The sequence below is a fragment of the Pecten maximus genome, chromosome 4 (assembly GCF_902652985.1).
Source record: "Pecten maximus chromosome 4, xPecMax1.1, whole genome shotgun sequence".
Lineage (NCBI taxonomy): Eukaryota > Metazoa > Mollusca > Bivalvia > Pectinida > Pectinidae > Pecten > Pecten maximus.
This window is the reverse complement of record NC_047018.1, coordinates 14909352-14925338: the sequence shown is the minus strand read 5'-3', so window position 1 is coordinate 14925338 and position 15987 is coordinate 14909352. Positions and strand designations below refer to the sequence as shown.

At 35.9% G+C, this 15987-nt stretch overlaps 2 protein-coding genes across 2 annotated transcripts; one reads left to right on the top strand and one right to left on the bottom strand.

Moving 5' to 3' along the window:
* The first annotated feature begins 209 nt into the window (after positions 1–209).
* Positions 210–13605, top strand: LOC117326401. Its single transcript, XM_033883148.1, has 2 exons — positions 210–1207; positions 13510–13605. The coding sequence occupies exons 1-2, from the start codon at positions 827–829 to the stop codon at positions 13603–13605; spliced, it is 477 nt and encodes a 158-aa protein (XP_033739039.1). The 5' UTR covers positions 210–826.
* A 424-nt stretch (positions 13606–14029) lies between these two features.
* On the bottom strand, positions 14030–14401 carry LOC117326400 (variant surface antigen B-like). Its single transcript, XM_033883147.1, has one exon. It carries the CDS (start codon positions 14399–14401, stop codon positions 14030–14032), a length of 372 nt encoding a protein of 123 aa, XP_033739038.1.
* Positions 14402–15987: the final 1586 nt, after the last annotated feature.

The following is a 15987-nucleotide window of genomic DNA, read 5'->3' as shown; positions in this document are numbered from 1 at the left end:
AGCTATTCACACTCTATGTAAACATATCCGACTCATAGGAAATGTAAGGCTTACTTTGAGAAGTCAGTTTAATTATTATTATTTTGTCAGCTATGTTTGAGGTGTAGTTGGGGACACTTCATTAGATACGTGACTTTGATTTGACGAACACGGATCCCTAGCCTAGCTATCACAGGATTGATTTTCCATCGCTCCACTCTCACGAAAGGTTCGGGCAGAGTGAGGAGAGCGTGGCCAATCCATCACACCGTGCTAGTCCAATTCTTGGATGTAACTTTATCACAGGATCACAAATATTACCTATTCCCATAGGAACAATGTGTAACTGAAAGAAAATGGAATTACCGCCAAATGATGACAAACGAATACGGCCTAGGCGTCTTTGACCATGATGGGAGATACTGTGACTGATCGAGAAGCGCACGTTTGTCACCGCCACGTCGCCAGTAGCAGATGTGTTGTGTGTTCTTATCTTCAAACATAAAGGTGTCTGAAAGAGAACAGAAAAATGTGCTCACTTCCATTAATCAGTTTAAGCGGCCAAGCAATACGGTTAATGCACTGTGATTCAAAGGAAGGCGTGCTCCATCAGGGATTGCGGAATATATATGTTAGTGATTTTAAAACGAGGCGTTAAAAAGAAAATTATTCAAACAAGTAGGAAAGTTTCACATAAAGATGGGCTAGACATCGGATTAATATGATTAGGTATGGTTTTGGTTTAAATGATTGTTACATTTTGATGTAAATGTTTAGTCCATATCAGACAAATGAGATCATGCTTTTTTGCAGAATGCGCCGTATTTCGACCAATGGATAAGTTAAAATGAAGATTTATTTAATTTTGCATGGACTTGTGAGCCTACTTGTTACATTTCCTGGCGCGTCCATCATGCAACACAATGTAAGTATTGGAGCAGTTTTTGAGGAACCAGACTTCCAACATTTCAGTAACATATTTTACACCGCATTAAAGGAACAACAGGACCTAGCGGACGGCGGTATCCTACAGGGTGTGTCAATCCCGTCTATGAACAATCTCTACGACAGTTTGAAGGGGATTTGTTCTGTTTTAAAAACCAATAATACCATAGCTTTCATTGTGGTGGGATCTAAGGAGACCGTCAACGCCCTAACTCTTTTGACGGAACCTCTAGGGATTCCAGTGCTGGGATATATAAAAAACGATATTCATACTGATTCTAAGGTAAGAGCATTGCTTTTGAGCAGAAATTTACAAACAGAAATAACGTAAACATTGAACATATTTTAAATACTATTTCTCTGAAAATTATTGGTATTGTTAATAACACCTATGAAATTTAATATTATTTCAAATTCCAAGTCTAAAGGCGCATGTACATGATTTGAAATAACTTGACGTGGTCCGTAGGTCTATAATTGGGACAGATTACAAAACAGCTTTTATATGTCTTCATTACAAAATACATTATGCAATTTAGGGAAATTAAGAAAGAATTCTATCATCAGGATCGGTCATAGAAATGGTTTGCTCTCATAATCTGACTTAAAATGTCATTAGGTCAATGTTATGCCGGGAGAGGGTTGTACTGTGGCTACGCCCCCTCTACATGCCCTGCAGTACAATCCTTCCTTGTATATTTCCTGGCTGCAATGTTTTTATGCTGTGAGTACATGTATATAATAATAATCTTGTTGAAATAGAAAATAAATATTCCGACATTTTCTTTACGTTTCCCTTCTTGATTTATGCTATATCTTGTTTCGTTGTTTTCCAATTTGAAAGTGAATTATCTTAATTGTCTTACTTGTGTATGTGTGTGTGTGTCCAAGCACGTATGTGTGCGTCCAAGCACGTGTGTGTGCGTCCAAGCCAGGTGGACATTTTATAAACCGTAATTAGAGTAGATCAAACCATTGATACAATATCACACTGTTAATCGTCATTGCGGCATGGCTCACTAGTTTTCCCCCCTTCCTACAATAGTAAGCAGACTCACAGATACACTGCTAGATTATATATATACGTTTGTATTACCTTTATTTTTTTATCCTTCCATCTGTTGACGCTTAACCTATTACCATGGTTTCATGTTCTGCTCTGATGACCCACGACGATGAATAATTCCACCTGAAAGATCTACTTGATGAATAATTTATAGTCTAAAACTAACACTATTGAGATAAATGTTCGTTAGTCCACATTATGTTTATTTTCAGAGTATGTGTTTCAGCAGGTTATACAGCGTGAACAGCCTCTTCACGCTATGTCTGTCGCAGACTGTCTGTCTGAATAATAGAACACATCTCGGTATCAAAAACACCAGAACCATACTCAAATGTTCGGATGAAGACTGCAGTAGTAGTATTGTTAACACACTATAGCTCTGTGGTGCTATTTTATTTATTTTTATACGTGCTGGTGACAAGTGACACATTACAGTTCTAAGGTCAACCCAAGGTGAACAGATATCGGTAGTGTTTGTCTTCTAGGCGTGGAAGTTACCAGATGCTGTCAAATTTCTAAAATGAAAAGCACAATTAAATAGATAAATGGCTATTTTGATCCGCATTAATAAATTAATTAAGGGACGATATATATGCTGTTCCATACATGCTTAACCTTATCTATTCTTTATTATATCTAGTGGTAAGCTTTCGTCTGAATGATCTTAGCATTAAAGGGCATTGGATATATCAAAGTAGATCTGCGGAAACCATTAAGGGACATTGTATATATCAAAGTAGATCTACTGACCCCATTAAGAGACATTGGAGTTATAAAAATAGATCTGCGGAAACCATTAAGGGACATTGACTTTAACAAAGTAGATATGTTGACCCCATTAAGGGACATTGGAGATATCAGATATATCTGCTTACACCAGTAAGAGACATTGGATTTAACACAAAGTAGATATGTTGACCCCATTAAGGGATATTGGATATACCAAAAAGTACATCTGCTGACCCCATTAAGGGACATTGGAAATATAAAAGTAGATCTGCGGAAACCATTAAGGGGCATTGGATATATCAAAGTCGATCTGCTGACCCCATTAAGGGATATTGGAGATATAAAATATATCTGCGGAAACCATTAAGGGATATTGGATATATCAAAGTCGATCTGCTGACCCCATTAAGGGATATTGGATATATCAGAGAACATCTGCTGGCACAATTAAAGGACATTGGATGTATCAAAGTAGATATTTTGACCCCATTAAGGGGCATTGAATATATCAAAGTTGATCTGCGGAAACCATTAAGGGACATTGGATATATCAAAGTCGATCTGCTGACCCCATTAAGGGATATTGGATATATCAGAGAACATCTGCTGGCACAATTAAAGGACATTGGATATATCAAAGTAGATATGTTGACCCCATTAAGGGACATTGGATATATCAAAAAGTAGATATGTTGACCCCATTAAGGGACATTGGATATATCAAAAAGTAGATATGTCGACCCCGTTAAGGGATATTAGATATAACAAAGCAGATCTACCGGCACAATAAAGGGACATTTTTTTTTTTTTTTAATTGATCAAAACATGAAAGTACATATACATGTAATTGGTGTCCTCGCGCAGGAGGGGATTTATTCGACATACCACTTTCATTCATATTCATTCATACGTTATTTTTTTTTTTTCATTTTTTTTTATAATTGATGAATCATAGGAGATTGACATACATGAAACCTCTCAGCAACAAGAACGGTATCAGTCAATTTTGTTTGGCTGACGAGGTTGCCTAACCATATTGTCTTCCTCGTCCTGTACTGAGAGGTAATTAATACTGTTTGTCATCTATTAACTATAACGTCAGGCTCCATAGTTTCAATTCAACCACAAACATACAATGCTTTTACGTCAATTATTCCCAATCACCCCCCCCCCCCCCCCCCCCCATTACGACTGTAACACTTCAAATGTAATGTAAAACCGCTTGTGAAATAAATTAATACGTTTCAGCATGCATCATATTATTTTCTATATTACATTGTATACAAATATAATACATGGAGTTCAATCGTAATCATAATTATAGTATGCAGGTTTCACTATCTTATGTATTGTACTGTTCAAACAAAAATTCCGGAAAAAGTAGTCCGCTTTTCTTTGCTACGTAATTTAGACACCTATTGTTTACTTCCGGTTTATAGCAACAAATTGTTTTTACTGTAAGTAAAGTTTCCAGATCTTGAAATAGTGTTTTGTATTTTGATATTGATGAACAGTTTTTAGTTTCTAGTGTAACTTTAAGATGTTAATATATATAAAGGGACATTTTAGATATCAAAGTAGGTCTTCTGAACCAATGAGGGGACATTGACGATATCAAAGGAGATCTGTTTACATCATTAAGGGACATTGGAGATATCAAAGTAGGTCTACTGACACTATTAGGGGACATTGACTGTATGTTACAGTTAAAAAAGGAAAAACATTTGCCAAGAGGATGAGCACACGTATACGAATGTCAGTCCGAACACCCTGTGTAGCTATCGTGTCTGGGGAACATCGTAGCTTGTACCGTGTATGTATTGCATCGATGTCAAGAAACATTTTAGTTATGAAATTTCATACAAATAAATAAAAACAACAACCAGTTAAGAATATATACCATATTTTGAAATATGTTTAATACCACAACGTCCAGTCCTCAAGGACATTGACAATATATCTGCTCCATATGCTTATATTAAGACAAGCAACGACAATCAGTTATATCTCCTTTGTCCCTTAACGGTGTCAGCAGATCTTTGATACATATAAAGTCGTCAATCCTACCCTCTTTTTAATTTTTTTTTTTGCTGAAATCCGACCTTCATGCTATGAATGGATTCCATCCCAATTTCTTTCTGATTGATGCGCATCTTTGCATTTCTTCAGCTCATGTATGTGATAGTGACATTGAATTATAAAACAGTAAATACACAAATGATTTTGCCAATATTACGTCATTCACAAAACTTACGGGCCTATCTGCCAGACAGCGGGAACTCTTCCGATGGTGTTATTATCTTGTCTTACAGACCTTTCAATTACGTTTCCATTTTTCGAGTTAGTCACTCACTTCCTTTTGTGATGGAATGTGAATCTTGATTTGCCATGAATAATTGAAACAAAGGCATGTGCTACAATTGTTCTCTATTAGAGTGGCGATTTAGTTTCCTGAACAAAAAAAATTGTCATAAGAGATTAACTGCTGAGCTCTTTGATGTTATATCGGATGGTTTCGCGGAATTAAACTGAGATAATCAACTAGTTCCTCACCGATTAGTTTGGGGTCATGTTAGGTTTTGTTACTATCCACATGTTACTCTTCAAGTATATGACTCAGTACCACTTATATATAGTACTGTACGTTACTTCTTTGTCATCCTTCTAGTACAGAACGTAGCCGCGCGCGCTAATACTGTGAACACAAATTCAGCTTACAACACCGCGAGTAAAACCTGACAAAATACTTAATAATAAATGAATCATTAAATGTTTTAATTGGATTTCCGTTGGCCCTAAAGAAACACTAATTGCAGCAAATCAAAGACCATTGCTCTATGGAGTGTGGTTGGCCACGAGTCTGACCTGTGATCCAATGTGAAAGCTTGTGTAAAACAGGTGTTTCAAAAACAGCAAACAGTGGTTAATGTCAATTGCATCGCGACGATTTCTACTAAGAAAAGAATCATAGAACATCTCGTCAGTTCTAATCGTTTCCGCTCCTGACATGTACCAACACACTGGACGTTATTTGGTATAATTCCTTTGTTTAAAAATTAAACTAATTAAGAAAATAGATCAACTGTAAATATTTTAGTTGAATAACACCGTCTTATGATATAATGATTTGCCAGCCACCAAACAACTGATGTTTTCCCGTCATGTCTGCAGCTATTGTAATTATTACCGATTCATGAACATGCTATCACTTTCTGATTTACGATAAACTAGTGGTTTTCATTTACTGAATAAACAACCATTTGTTAAACTCCTAGTACAATGAAGTGTTTTGCTGTCTCTCTGTAAAACAAAAAGGTATTCGCGATTACGTACGACACAGACAGAGCAATTTATTACAGCAGAAATGCCAGCACCGTTATCACAGAGCAGCCCACCAATATTGCTTCCGGTAACTTGCTGATTACCGGGAGTGATGGTGTAGGCCGCACATTTAACAGTGCGTTTTCCTTGTTTGGTTTTCAGAAAACACGTCGATAGAAAGTTTAGAGCCTGATAACAAAAGATAGGTGTTATTACGAATTGTTATATGTGGCAGCATCGCCGGTAGATGGCGCTGATTCACACCCTACTACAGGCTCTGTCATCTGCAGGAAGCAGTGTGCGCAACATAATTAAGTCAGTGCAAAGAGAAGAGTAATCTCGTATATTGTCAAAAGCAGAGATGTGTTTGATTAGTGCACTTCAAATCCACATTGGATTCTTTATGATATTATTACTAATGCAAACTATTTGATTAAAAGTATGAATGGTCGAGAATTGATCTGGACTATCATAATCAATTATCAGCACTTACAAGGAAATACAATTACTTTACAATAAAACCTAGTCCGTTAACTGTAATGTTTTTGTTACTGCGTTTAGTTTGATTGATCTATAGATACCATTAACTGAAATTCTGGTCGTACTAAGAGATGATACACTAACTCACTATACTTACATATATTATCACGTATGAGAACATGAAGAAACATATATATATATATATAAAATATAGATAACAAAAAGAAAGACTTTCCCGCTATGTCTTTCTGCCCTCTCAGGCTTATTTGAACGTTGCATGATGTGAAGAATTGTTATGACGTCATCAGTTTATAAAAATGTAACCCTGGTAAATACTAGCCGCACTAGACCGCTCGGCTAGAGAGATCTTCTCTTTAGCTCGATCGGTTGAGTGTAAGACTAGTAAGCCAGAGGTCCCGGGTTCGATCCCTAGCGGAGGCAGTGGTTTAAATTTAATTAATCCTGCTCTCTGTTACAATAACGTGACGTAATAAGCAAAGTCGGGACAGATTAAATAATGTATGACTTTGTTTATAACGTCACGTTATTATAAACTTATGACGTCATCACAATTGTTGACGTCATGCATCTCAAAATAATGATCAAATAAGCCCGAGAGGGCAGAAAGGCCTAGCGGCAAAGTCTTGTTCTTTGATATTTTTGATACGTTAATCCTCGCGAGGACAGATTCTTTTTTCTTTTATATACATTATACAAATAAAGCATAGGTGTATGGGCAATAGTCCAGAATATTTGACAAGAGGTACTGGTTATCATATCCTAAACACGTACAATATCACTACCCATATCCTAAACACGTACAATATCACCACCCATATCCTAACCACGTGTAGATATCACCAATCATATCCTAAACACGTACAATATCACCACCAATATCCTAACCACGTACAATATCACCACCCATATCCTAACCACGTGCAGATATCACCAATCAAATCATAAACACGTGCAAATTTCACCACTCATATCATAAGCACATGCGGATATCACCATTCATATCATAAACACGTTCATATCTCACCACTCATATCATAAGCACGTGCGGATATCACCACTCAAATCATAAACACGTGCAGATCTCAACACTCAAATAATAAACACGTGCAGATCTTACCACTCCAATCATAAACACGTGCAGATCCCACCACTCATATAATAAACACGTGCAGATCTCACAACTCAAATCATAAACACGTGTAAATATCACCATTCATATCCTAAATATGTACAAATCTCACCACCCTTATCATAAACACGTGCAGATATCGCCATTTAAATCATAAAGACGTGCAAATCTCACCACCCTTATCATAAACAACTGAAGATTTCATCGCTTCCTTCCCTGCTGATAGGACGTGAGAATCCCCCCTTTCAATCATATTGCATGCGTCCGAAGTGGCGATTAAATTTTGGATCTACTATCTGTCCGTTCTTAACAATGTTCTTCTTCTTAATGTCACCTCACTTATGACCTTTATTTGAGCGTTCTTCCTTGTGAGGAAGTGTTTGAGTTCTCTATATGGTAGTTTGTATTGCTGCTTACCGCTAAACGTTTTAGGAGTTGAGCAACTCGTTCGCCCGTTATCAGTAAAATATGGTCGGTTGGGGTGTCCCTTAAATGAATATTGAGAGGACGTAAAACAAAACTAAACCAATCACAACACTTCGATGATAATCACGTGTTTATTACGACACTTTCATAATATCAAATTACTTTGATAATATTCACGTACAAATAACGACATTGACTTATTACACACATGTTAATCCCATCACTAACACACACGTGTCGATCATAACACTTAAAATATGTAAACTTATTTATTGCAACACTGATGTGATATGAACGTATATATCAACAATACTTATACAATAATGCACGTGCATATCACAACACTTACATGATACATACGTGCATATTATTACATCAAGTATTTACGTGCATATTATTAAAGTATTTACTGTACACGTGTAGATCACAACACTGATAAAACATACATTTACTACTCAAGCACAAGAATGTCTACACAACAATATCACTGTATTAACGAACTAGCATACATTGGACGTCATTGAGCGTTCATTATGACGTCATAACTGTGCCTGTATGGACGGTTAGTGGTCTACGTCAGGAAACTTGCTCCTTCTTGTTTTTGTTTAAATCGAAAAATAACCTTAAAAACACTAAATATAAACAGATGTGTTCTATTATATTGTTTGGACATTTCAAAGTCGTTATATATGACAGCTCAACAGGCAAACATCATTTTGCGTTCCAGATCTTCCAAGTGAATGTAATGTTTAATAGACGTGGCCTAAATCATAGCGCTTCGAGGCGTTTTTTTTGCTGAACAAATAAAAGAGAAACTAAAACGTATTAGCGTAAGACTGGGTAAACACTTGTAGAAAGAGCCTCCATCAGTCTGATGACCGTAGCGAGTCTATCCCTCATCCTAGTGCTATATGTCTCCGGGTGTTTGTCGGCGGCAGCTGCACGGGAGACGATAGCACTGAGGACACATGAGGTGTTTGATATCAATATAGAGATATGGATTTGGAAAGGTTCATCAGTTCCGATATTGACAATGTTCCCAGACGAGGCCATATATCGACATGATCAGGCGACTGGTGTTTAGATAACTAACAACTGCATATGCTGGATTTTGTTCAATCGGATGATCCTGTTCTTTAGCTATTTAATACCTTTTCATATTCCAACTATTTAACCCTCTTGTGTATCGCTGATATGTTCATGTGAAATGCTTCTATTGTGATTATATTGTAGCATGTAATGCCTCCATGGTCATTAATGAGGCTCACTATTGCAATGTTCCTTCTTATATTGTAACATATGATCATAATCTACATTGTGATATATTTATTTTTTGAAATATTTGAATATAAGTTTCCATGCTATTGTAAAATATCTACATGGCGGTAACTGTAATTATAATGGACACAAAGAAAAAGTACGGCCGTTGTTGGTCAGCAAAATTCAACCGATATGAAATACAATAACCATCACCGGTGAAACTAAAAGTTTATATCAATCAGTTTCTGGCTTATCATACTTCTTGCAAAATTATCTTGTTTCAAAATGTGTTCAATGCCATCAGGGGTAAGATACCCACAATCACTGTATACGTCTTCGCTTCAAACGTTATATCTTCTCAAATATTTAAACACATCGGTAAAGTGTAACTACCTGAAGGCCGTTACTAGGATCAATTGTGTTGTCCGCAGGTAGATCTCGATCTGTAGATTGATTGTTGGTGCGATTTTAACAACGTGATTAATAATCATGGAACTAATTATTGTCCCGCTATATATACGATTCTTTCGAAATATCGAAGTTTGAAGTATGTACTTTAACAAATCCTATGTAAAACGCAATTGATTGATAATTGTTTACAACAGAAATCATGTCAGTAAACACAGTAATTTTTCAAACCTGAGTTGTTTGTTTTTGTATTCCTGAAGGCGATTATAATTACTTTTCAGTTATAATTTATGAAGGTTGGCCCCAAACTGTATACACGTCTGAGCAGGCAGCCGTTTGATGTTTTATTCATGCCTGATGACGTAAAAAGATTTGATGAGCCGCCGAGTTAACGATAGCTCGTCATTAGATCATTGACTATAGTCTAGCGCGTGACCCTTTTTACCTTGTCTTTATAATGAAGTTTTAGTGAAAAAAACAGACATAATATGATACACGCGAGTAAACAAATTTCAGAAACACAATAACACTTATAAGGGTCAGTAAACAAAGCTATGAATGCTAAATAATAAGCTTTGAATAGCTTAATCTCCTAAGGTATGGCTGATTGATCGCGCTAAGTTAGAACATGGTTAGAAAGGAAAAGATGACAATAAGACTTTCATGAAATAGATGACAAGGTTACAATAATTGATGGCAGAAAACAATTCCTCATTATTTTATTTATAATTTTAATCAGAAAATATTCACAAACATTTCCTGGCCAGTTTCTGGGTAACAGGTTTATTTCAGGAATGAGGAGATGATGTGATATGAGAACCAAGCACTGACATAATTGAAATGTTAAACCCAAGAGTGAACTATAATGGCAGTGACGTATCCGAACAGGAACGATATACAACTCTGTTATTGGTGTGGCGATTGCAATTATCATATCGTGAATTGTCAGTTTCTTGCTTCAAACACTGCAGACCTCAACAGCTGTATCATTATGTTGAAGTTAATTTGATATTAAATGCCTCGCTCCAAATATTACGCGATGTTTTGATGAAGCTTGATAAAACATTATGGTAGGCTTGGTTATTTAATTATCATTCTATTTCTTCGTTTGGTAGCTAGGAAGATCAACTTTTGGACGTTGTTGATTGAATCACGTTGTCATTGTCATCATTTTACACACCTAACATGTGTTGGAGTTGACCTACATAGAAAATGTCGTGGACAAGGCTAATCTTTCCAAGACGGTCCTTTTCTCTTTGTTATTCTTCAATGGTCTTTTTACTACCATTGTATCGATTATAAAATTGAATTATAATTATCTTTTACATATCGGTTTTATCTATTTTATTCAGGCCTATTCATACATTAAGTATTTGTATGCTGCAGAGTATAGAGATGTACTTTTTCAGGAGACCATTCATAACTAGTCATTGCTTATGATATATCTGTGTCTGCAACGAACGATATGATTATATACCCCACAGACGGTAAAACACAAAATAACAAACTGGCGTCGATTATTTCTGGGCGCTAGGATTGGTCTCAATGTATTGGTTTACATGGTGGACTAGGTATATTGTATAGGAGATCCCTAATCATTTAACATTGGTAGTTCGGAAAAGTACTATTACAACAAATAACATTATACCTTTGTTATAAGGAAGCTTTTTAATTACCCTCAAATACGCGGGTAGTAAAACAGTAATATCCTCGAATTGTTCTTGTATCCTGTTGCCGTCTTGGCAATAAGTTAATGAAGTACTTTTATTGATATATATATCAATCACATGATTCAAATTTACTGAGCGCAATACAGTACTATATCGGTTCGCGAACAGAGGAACGTTATCGGACATTTTATCATGCTTGACGTAAACTTAGATATATACGAATTTGATGTAACTGGTCAGAATATTGGCGTCTGATACAATAAACGTGTCAGAGGAATTGAGTGCATCAAAGTACATTGGGACAGAGACGCGTAATGGATAGCTTGAGGAGTACATATTTTATTACGTTGTTGCTAGAACTGAGTGGTACCAATTACTTCCGTGTGATTCTGGTTCACAAAGTACAGAGTTTACCTAAAATTGACACCACTTTTCGAGTTTTTAAAATCCTGAGCGAAACAATAAAAGTACCAGAGAATATCAACATACAAATGAAACCGTAAATATGACTTAAAGTAGATACAACGAGCGCAAACAAAGAGCAAAATATAGATGTGTATGGAATCCATTGAAAAAGTACCATGAAAATAAGTCCAGAAGGATCAAGCGTGTTCTGTTTTAACGACGACACCCGTCATGAAAATCTAGATCAAAGTATTTCCCTTGGTTATTAATGTATTTTGTCCTTTATAAATATGTAGGAATTGACGACCACAAATTCTTCAAATTATATGCGTTTTAATTTTGTTGAAGTCGCAAAGTAACAGTAACCATTTCTATTTCTATTTATCTTCGGTTCGTACTAGTGTTGTTGACAGAGTAGGATGTAATGTTTGTTATTATAGAAAATCTACGATCTATCCCACTATGCAGAGCTCGCGATCGTCTACTTTACTTACCATGATTATCGATATTATCTTCGTCTGACTAAGGATATAATTCACATCATACTTAACCTGATTTAGCCGCCTCTCACAAGTGGTCACCATAGATTGTCGGGAATGTCTGTACACAACATATTGGCTGTTAAATTAATAATACTTGTTATCAATTTATTTACATATTACAAAATATATCAAGGTATTGATGTCTAGGTACTGCTATCTGGTTTGCTCACATGGCTACTTTCACTCCCACGACCACCATCTCTGGACTCAACTAACCCCGCATGTGGGATAGGTTTGACGAGATTTGGGGTTATAGGTCGTAAATCGTCACTCGAGTTAAAACCCTGGACGATCACTTGTTACTCGAGTGACTCAAGTACATACTGAAATCGTCTATGTACTACGACAGTTCAATGGACAACTCGACAAATGTAGTACTATGTGATGATAAACGCGAGATATTTTTGGAACGAATGGGTGAACATATTACAAGGTGGTAAGAAATAAACTATAATGTGGTAAGCATTGTTATAGGGTTTTGGTGGGAAGGTAAAACTTACTAAACTATTGAGATAGATTTTGTACGAGAACTCGACGAGTTTTGAATGATGGGGTGACCTTTTAAAGAGTTAATGTTTTGTCGGATTCACAACACAACGGAATGAGAATTGTGAGTCTATTTGCTGAAACGGATCGGTGAATGTAGCACAGTGTCGTTTGCGTATTTACAACAAATGTGTTACATTTCCTGAGACGGCTCGTCCACAATAAAAGAGATGTAGGAATTGTGAAATATTGGGTAAATTCCTTCTGAATCCAAGTAAGAATATGTAATGCTACAAATTACGTGGAATTGACTGTGGTTCGACTTGCATAATTAGGTATGCTGAACTTTCGGTTGCATTTTCGTCGTTAACATAATCTAAGCCCTATTTTCTTCAACTTTGATAACATGTCTTTTTAAACAATTTTAAATGCAAAACTGTCCGTTTAATATATTAAAACTGTTTTTGCAATTATGACATCACAAGATACAATGGTTATGGAGGGATTGCAATGCATCTGTTGGCTTCGTGTATGTTTTGGTGTTTTGAAAAGAAATGTCTAATTATGTTTTATTCCTTTGCAATTTATTTTACAGAAGACGTGACTGCCATTGCTTTAATATTTGGCTTTTTATTTATGCAGATAACGCCTACATCATCAAGATCATCTAACGCAAGTATTTTATTCATTTTAAAGTTTTTCACCTGGATTTCTATTTTTAGCTCATCTCTCCCCTGAAGTTCATACTCCTACACTTACAAACTCCTCTTTTACTTCTATACGTACATATTCCTATTTTCCAATACACGTACTTTTCCTGTTTGACCCATACTTGTTCATATCCCTGTCTTGCCCATCCACGTGCACTTTCCTCTTTTATTCATACACATGCATTTTCTCTTACACACCTATTCTTCTTTTCCTCATTCATGTGTATAAGCCTGTTCTGTCTTACTCGTTTTCACTTAGACATGTATGTACGAACATCTGAACCCTTCAATTCTACTTTTTAATATGAATTATTCAATTAATTTCCTTTTCCTTCATCTTTAACATTATGCGTACATATTCCCTTTCATCTATTTACTTGAACATACAAATCTTTCTATGTACATCTGTATGTAAGTACCGCCCATACTCCTCTCAAATGTGGTTAGATATTTCACTCCAAACACGTGCACGTTCTTTTCTTACCCATACCTGTTCCTATCTTACCCATACCTGTTCCTTTCTGACCCATACCTGTTCCTATCTTACCCATACCTGTTCCTATCTTACCCATACCTGTTCCTTTCTGACCCATACCTGTTCCTTTCTTACCCATACCTGTTCCTATCTTACCCATACCTGTTCCTATCTTACCCATACCTGTTCCTATCTTACCCATACCTGTTCCTATCTTACCCATACCTGTTCCTTTCTGACCCATACCTGTTCCTTTCTTACCCATACCTGTTCCTTTCTGACCCATACCTGTTCCTATCTGACCCATACCTGTTCCTTTCTTACCCATACCTGTTCCTTTCTGACCCATACCTGTTCCTTTCTTACTCGCACACGTATGTTAATGCAGATCACTGTTTCGTTTATCCTTTACGTGTGTATGTTCATACCTCTCCATGTGTGTTGACCTATCTCACCCCAAGAATTCATTATTCGTTCGTCTCTTCCCACATGCACATCACCTGTTTCTTCTCTGCACATCTTGGTGTCATTTAAACTGCACGTTTCACGTTTTCTATTCCAGTATTGTTCAAGACTAAGGATGAGAACACTGGGTATGGCCAAATATGTTCATAGCTGAAGTAGATATTTGAATTTAGACACGACTGCTTAAGTCATCACAAAATTTTAAGTGTTGGAATTAGCCTTATTTTTTTTATGTCCAGTGATAATACTACCCCGAGATGCTACCTGTGTGCTTTCGTCTTTTTACGAAGATCTTGCACACACATTTATAGAAGGGTGATGCATTTAAGTAAGTCATTAAAAAGGTACAACGTAAGTACATGCTACTACATTTATTGGTTTTTCATATTTAATATTCGTAAACACCAACAGGGATGTGAAGTTGAGAATAAACTATATCAGCTCTGTATCTTCGTTGTGCTAAAAAGTCAATGAAAACTGTCATTTATTTTGTTGTCGAGTTTTTTTTACAATTTAAGAAATAACAATAATGTGTACTGTAGTTCAATATTAAATGATTTCATTAAATAATGCAAATTTCTGTTATTTCCCATCATTGATAAAATAATAACCACGCGTAGACATCGTCTGATGTATAACTGATAAATTAGAACTAGGAATTTGTAAATGGCAATTAAAATGAATGTTATACATATCTAAACACACGCGTAATTATTCTACTACACTAAGGTAGCACAGTGCCTATCAGGACAGAAAAGTTTCGGGAAGTCTTAATCATTTTTTTTGTTTCCAACTCATTGGTAAAATATATAATAAATACCTCTACAGATATTTGTCTTGCATGGTGAGGAAGAGAAGTTGACCGTTCTGGTAGCCACAATCTATCATGATACTCATATCTAAAAAAAAACCTTCAGAAGTCATCAAACGATTCAAATTTCACAGGTCAGAGAATTTCCAAACAAGTAGAGCATTTCATTGACCAGTCCTCGTGCAAATGCTTGGAAACCGAATTTGAGGATTTTTAAAATCGAAATGAAATAAAATAATAAAATATCGTTGTTTATATTACTTAATCTGACAATTTGTCTGAGGTAAGTTTGTAAAGGAAACTATTTTTCGATACACTTAAGGCTATTAAATGAATTCTCCGACCGACACATTTGTAATAACATTTGCAATACGCGTCGTTTATACATTCGAATCAAGGTAGAAATAAAAGGAGGAGTATGTTTATGATTTAGAGTTTTCAAACATGCTCGCCTCTATCGGTTCGTTGTCTATACGCTCTTACAATATGTTGAATTCCTCCAAAAAGAAGAATGTTATATGGGGCTAACATTGACAGTATTATATTGTTCTGTATTTAATACATTTGAACTTTGAAGATATCGCTAATATTGATATTTAAATATTAAACATTATGTTATTAATTTAAACCAATCGCCATGGTATATTGGTTTGTCTTGC

Excerpts from the sequence above, each read along its gene's own strand:
- LOC117326401 (XM_033883148.1), top strand. The coding sequence starts at position 827 with ATGAAGATTTATTTAATTTTGCATGGACTTGTGAGCCTACTTGTTACA. Across the intron at positions 1,208-13,509 it reads ATATTCATACTGATTCTAAG|ATAACGCCTACATCATCAAG; the intron begins GTAAGAGCATTG and ends TTATTTATGCAG.
- LOC117326400 (XM_033883147.1), bottom strand. The coding sequence starts at position 14,401 with ATGGGTCAGAAAGGAACAGGTATGGGTAAGAAAGGAACAGGTATGGGT.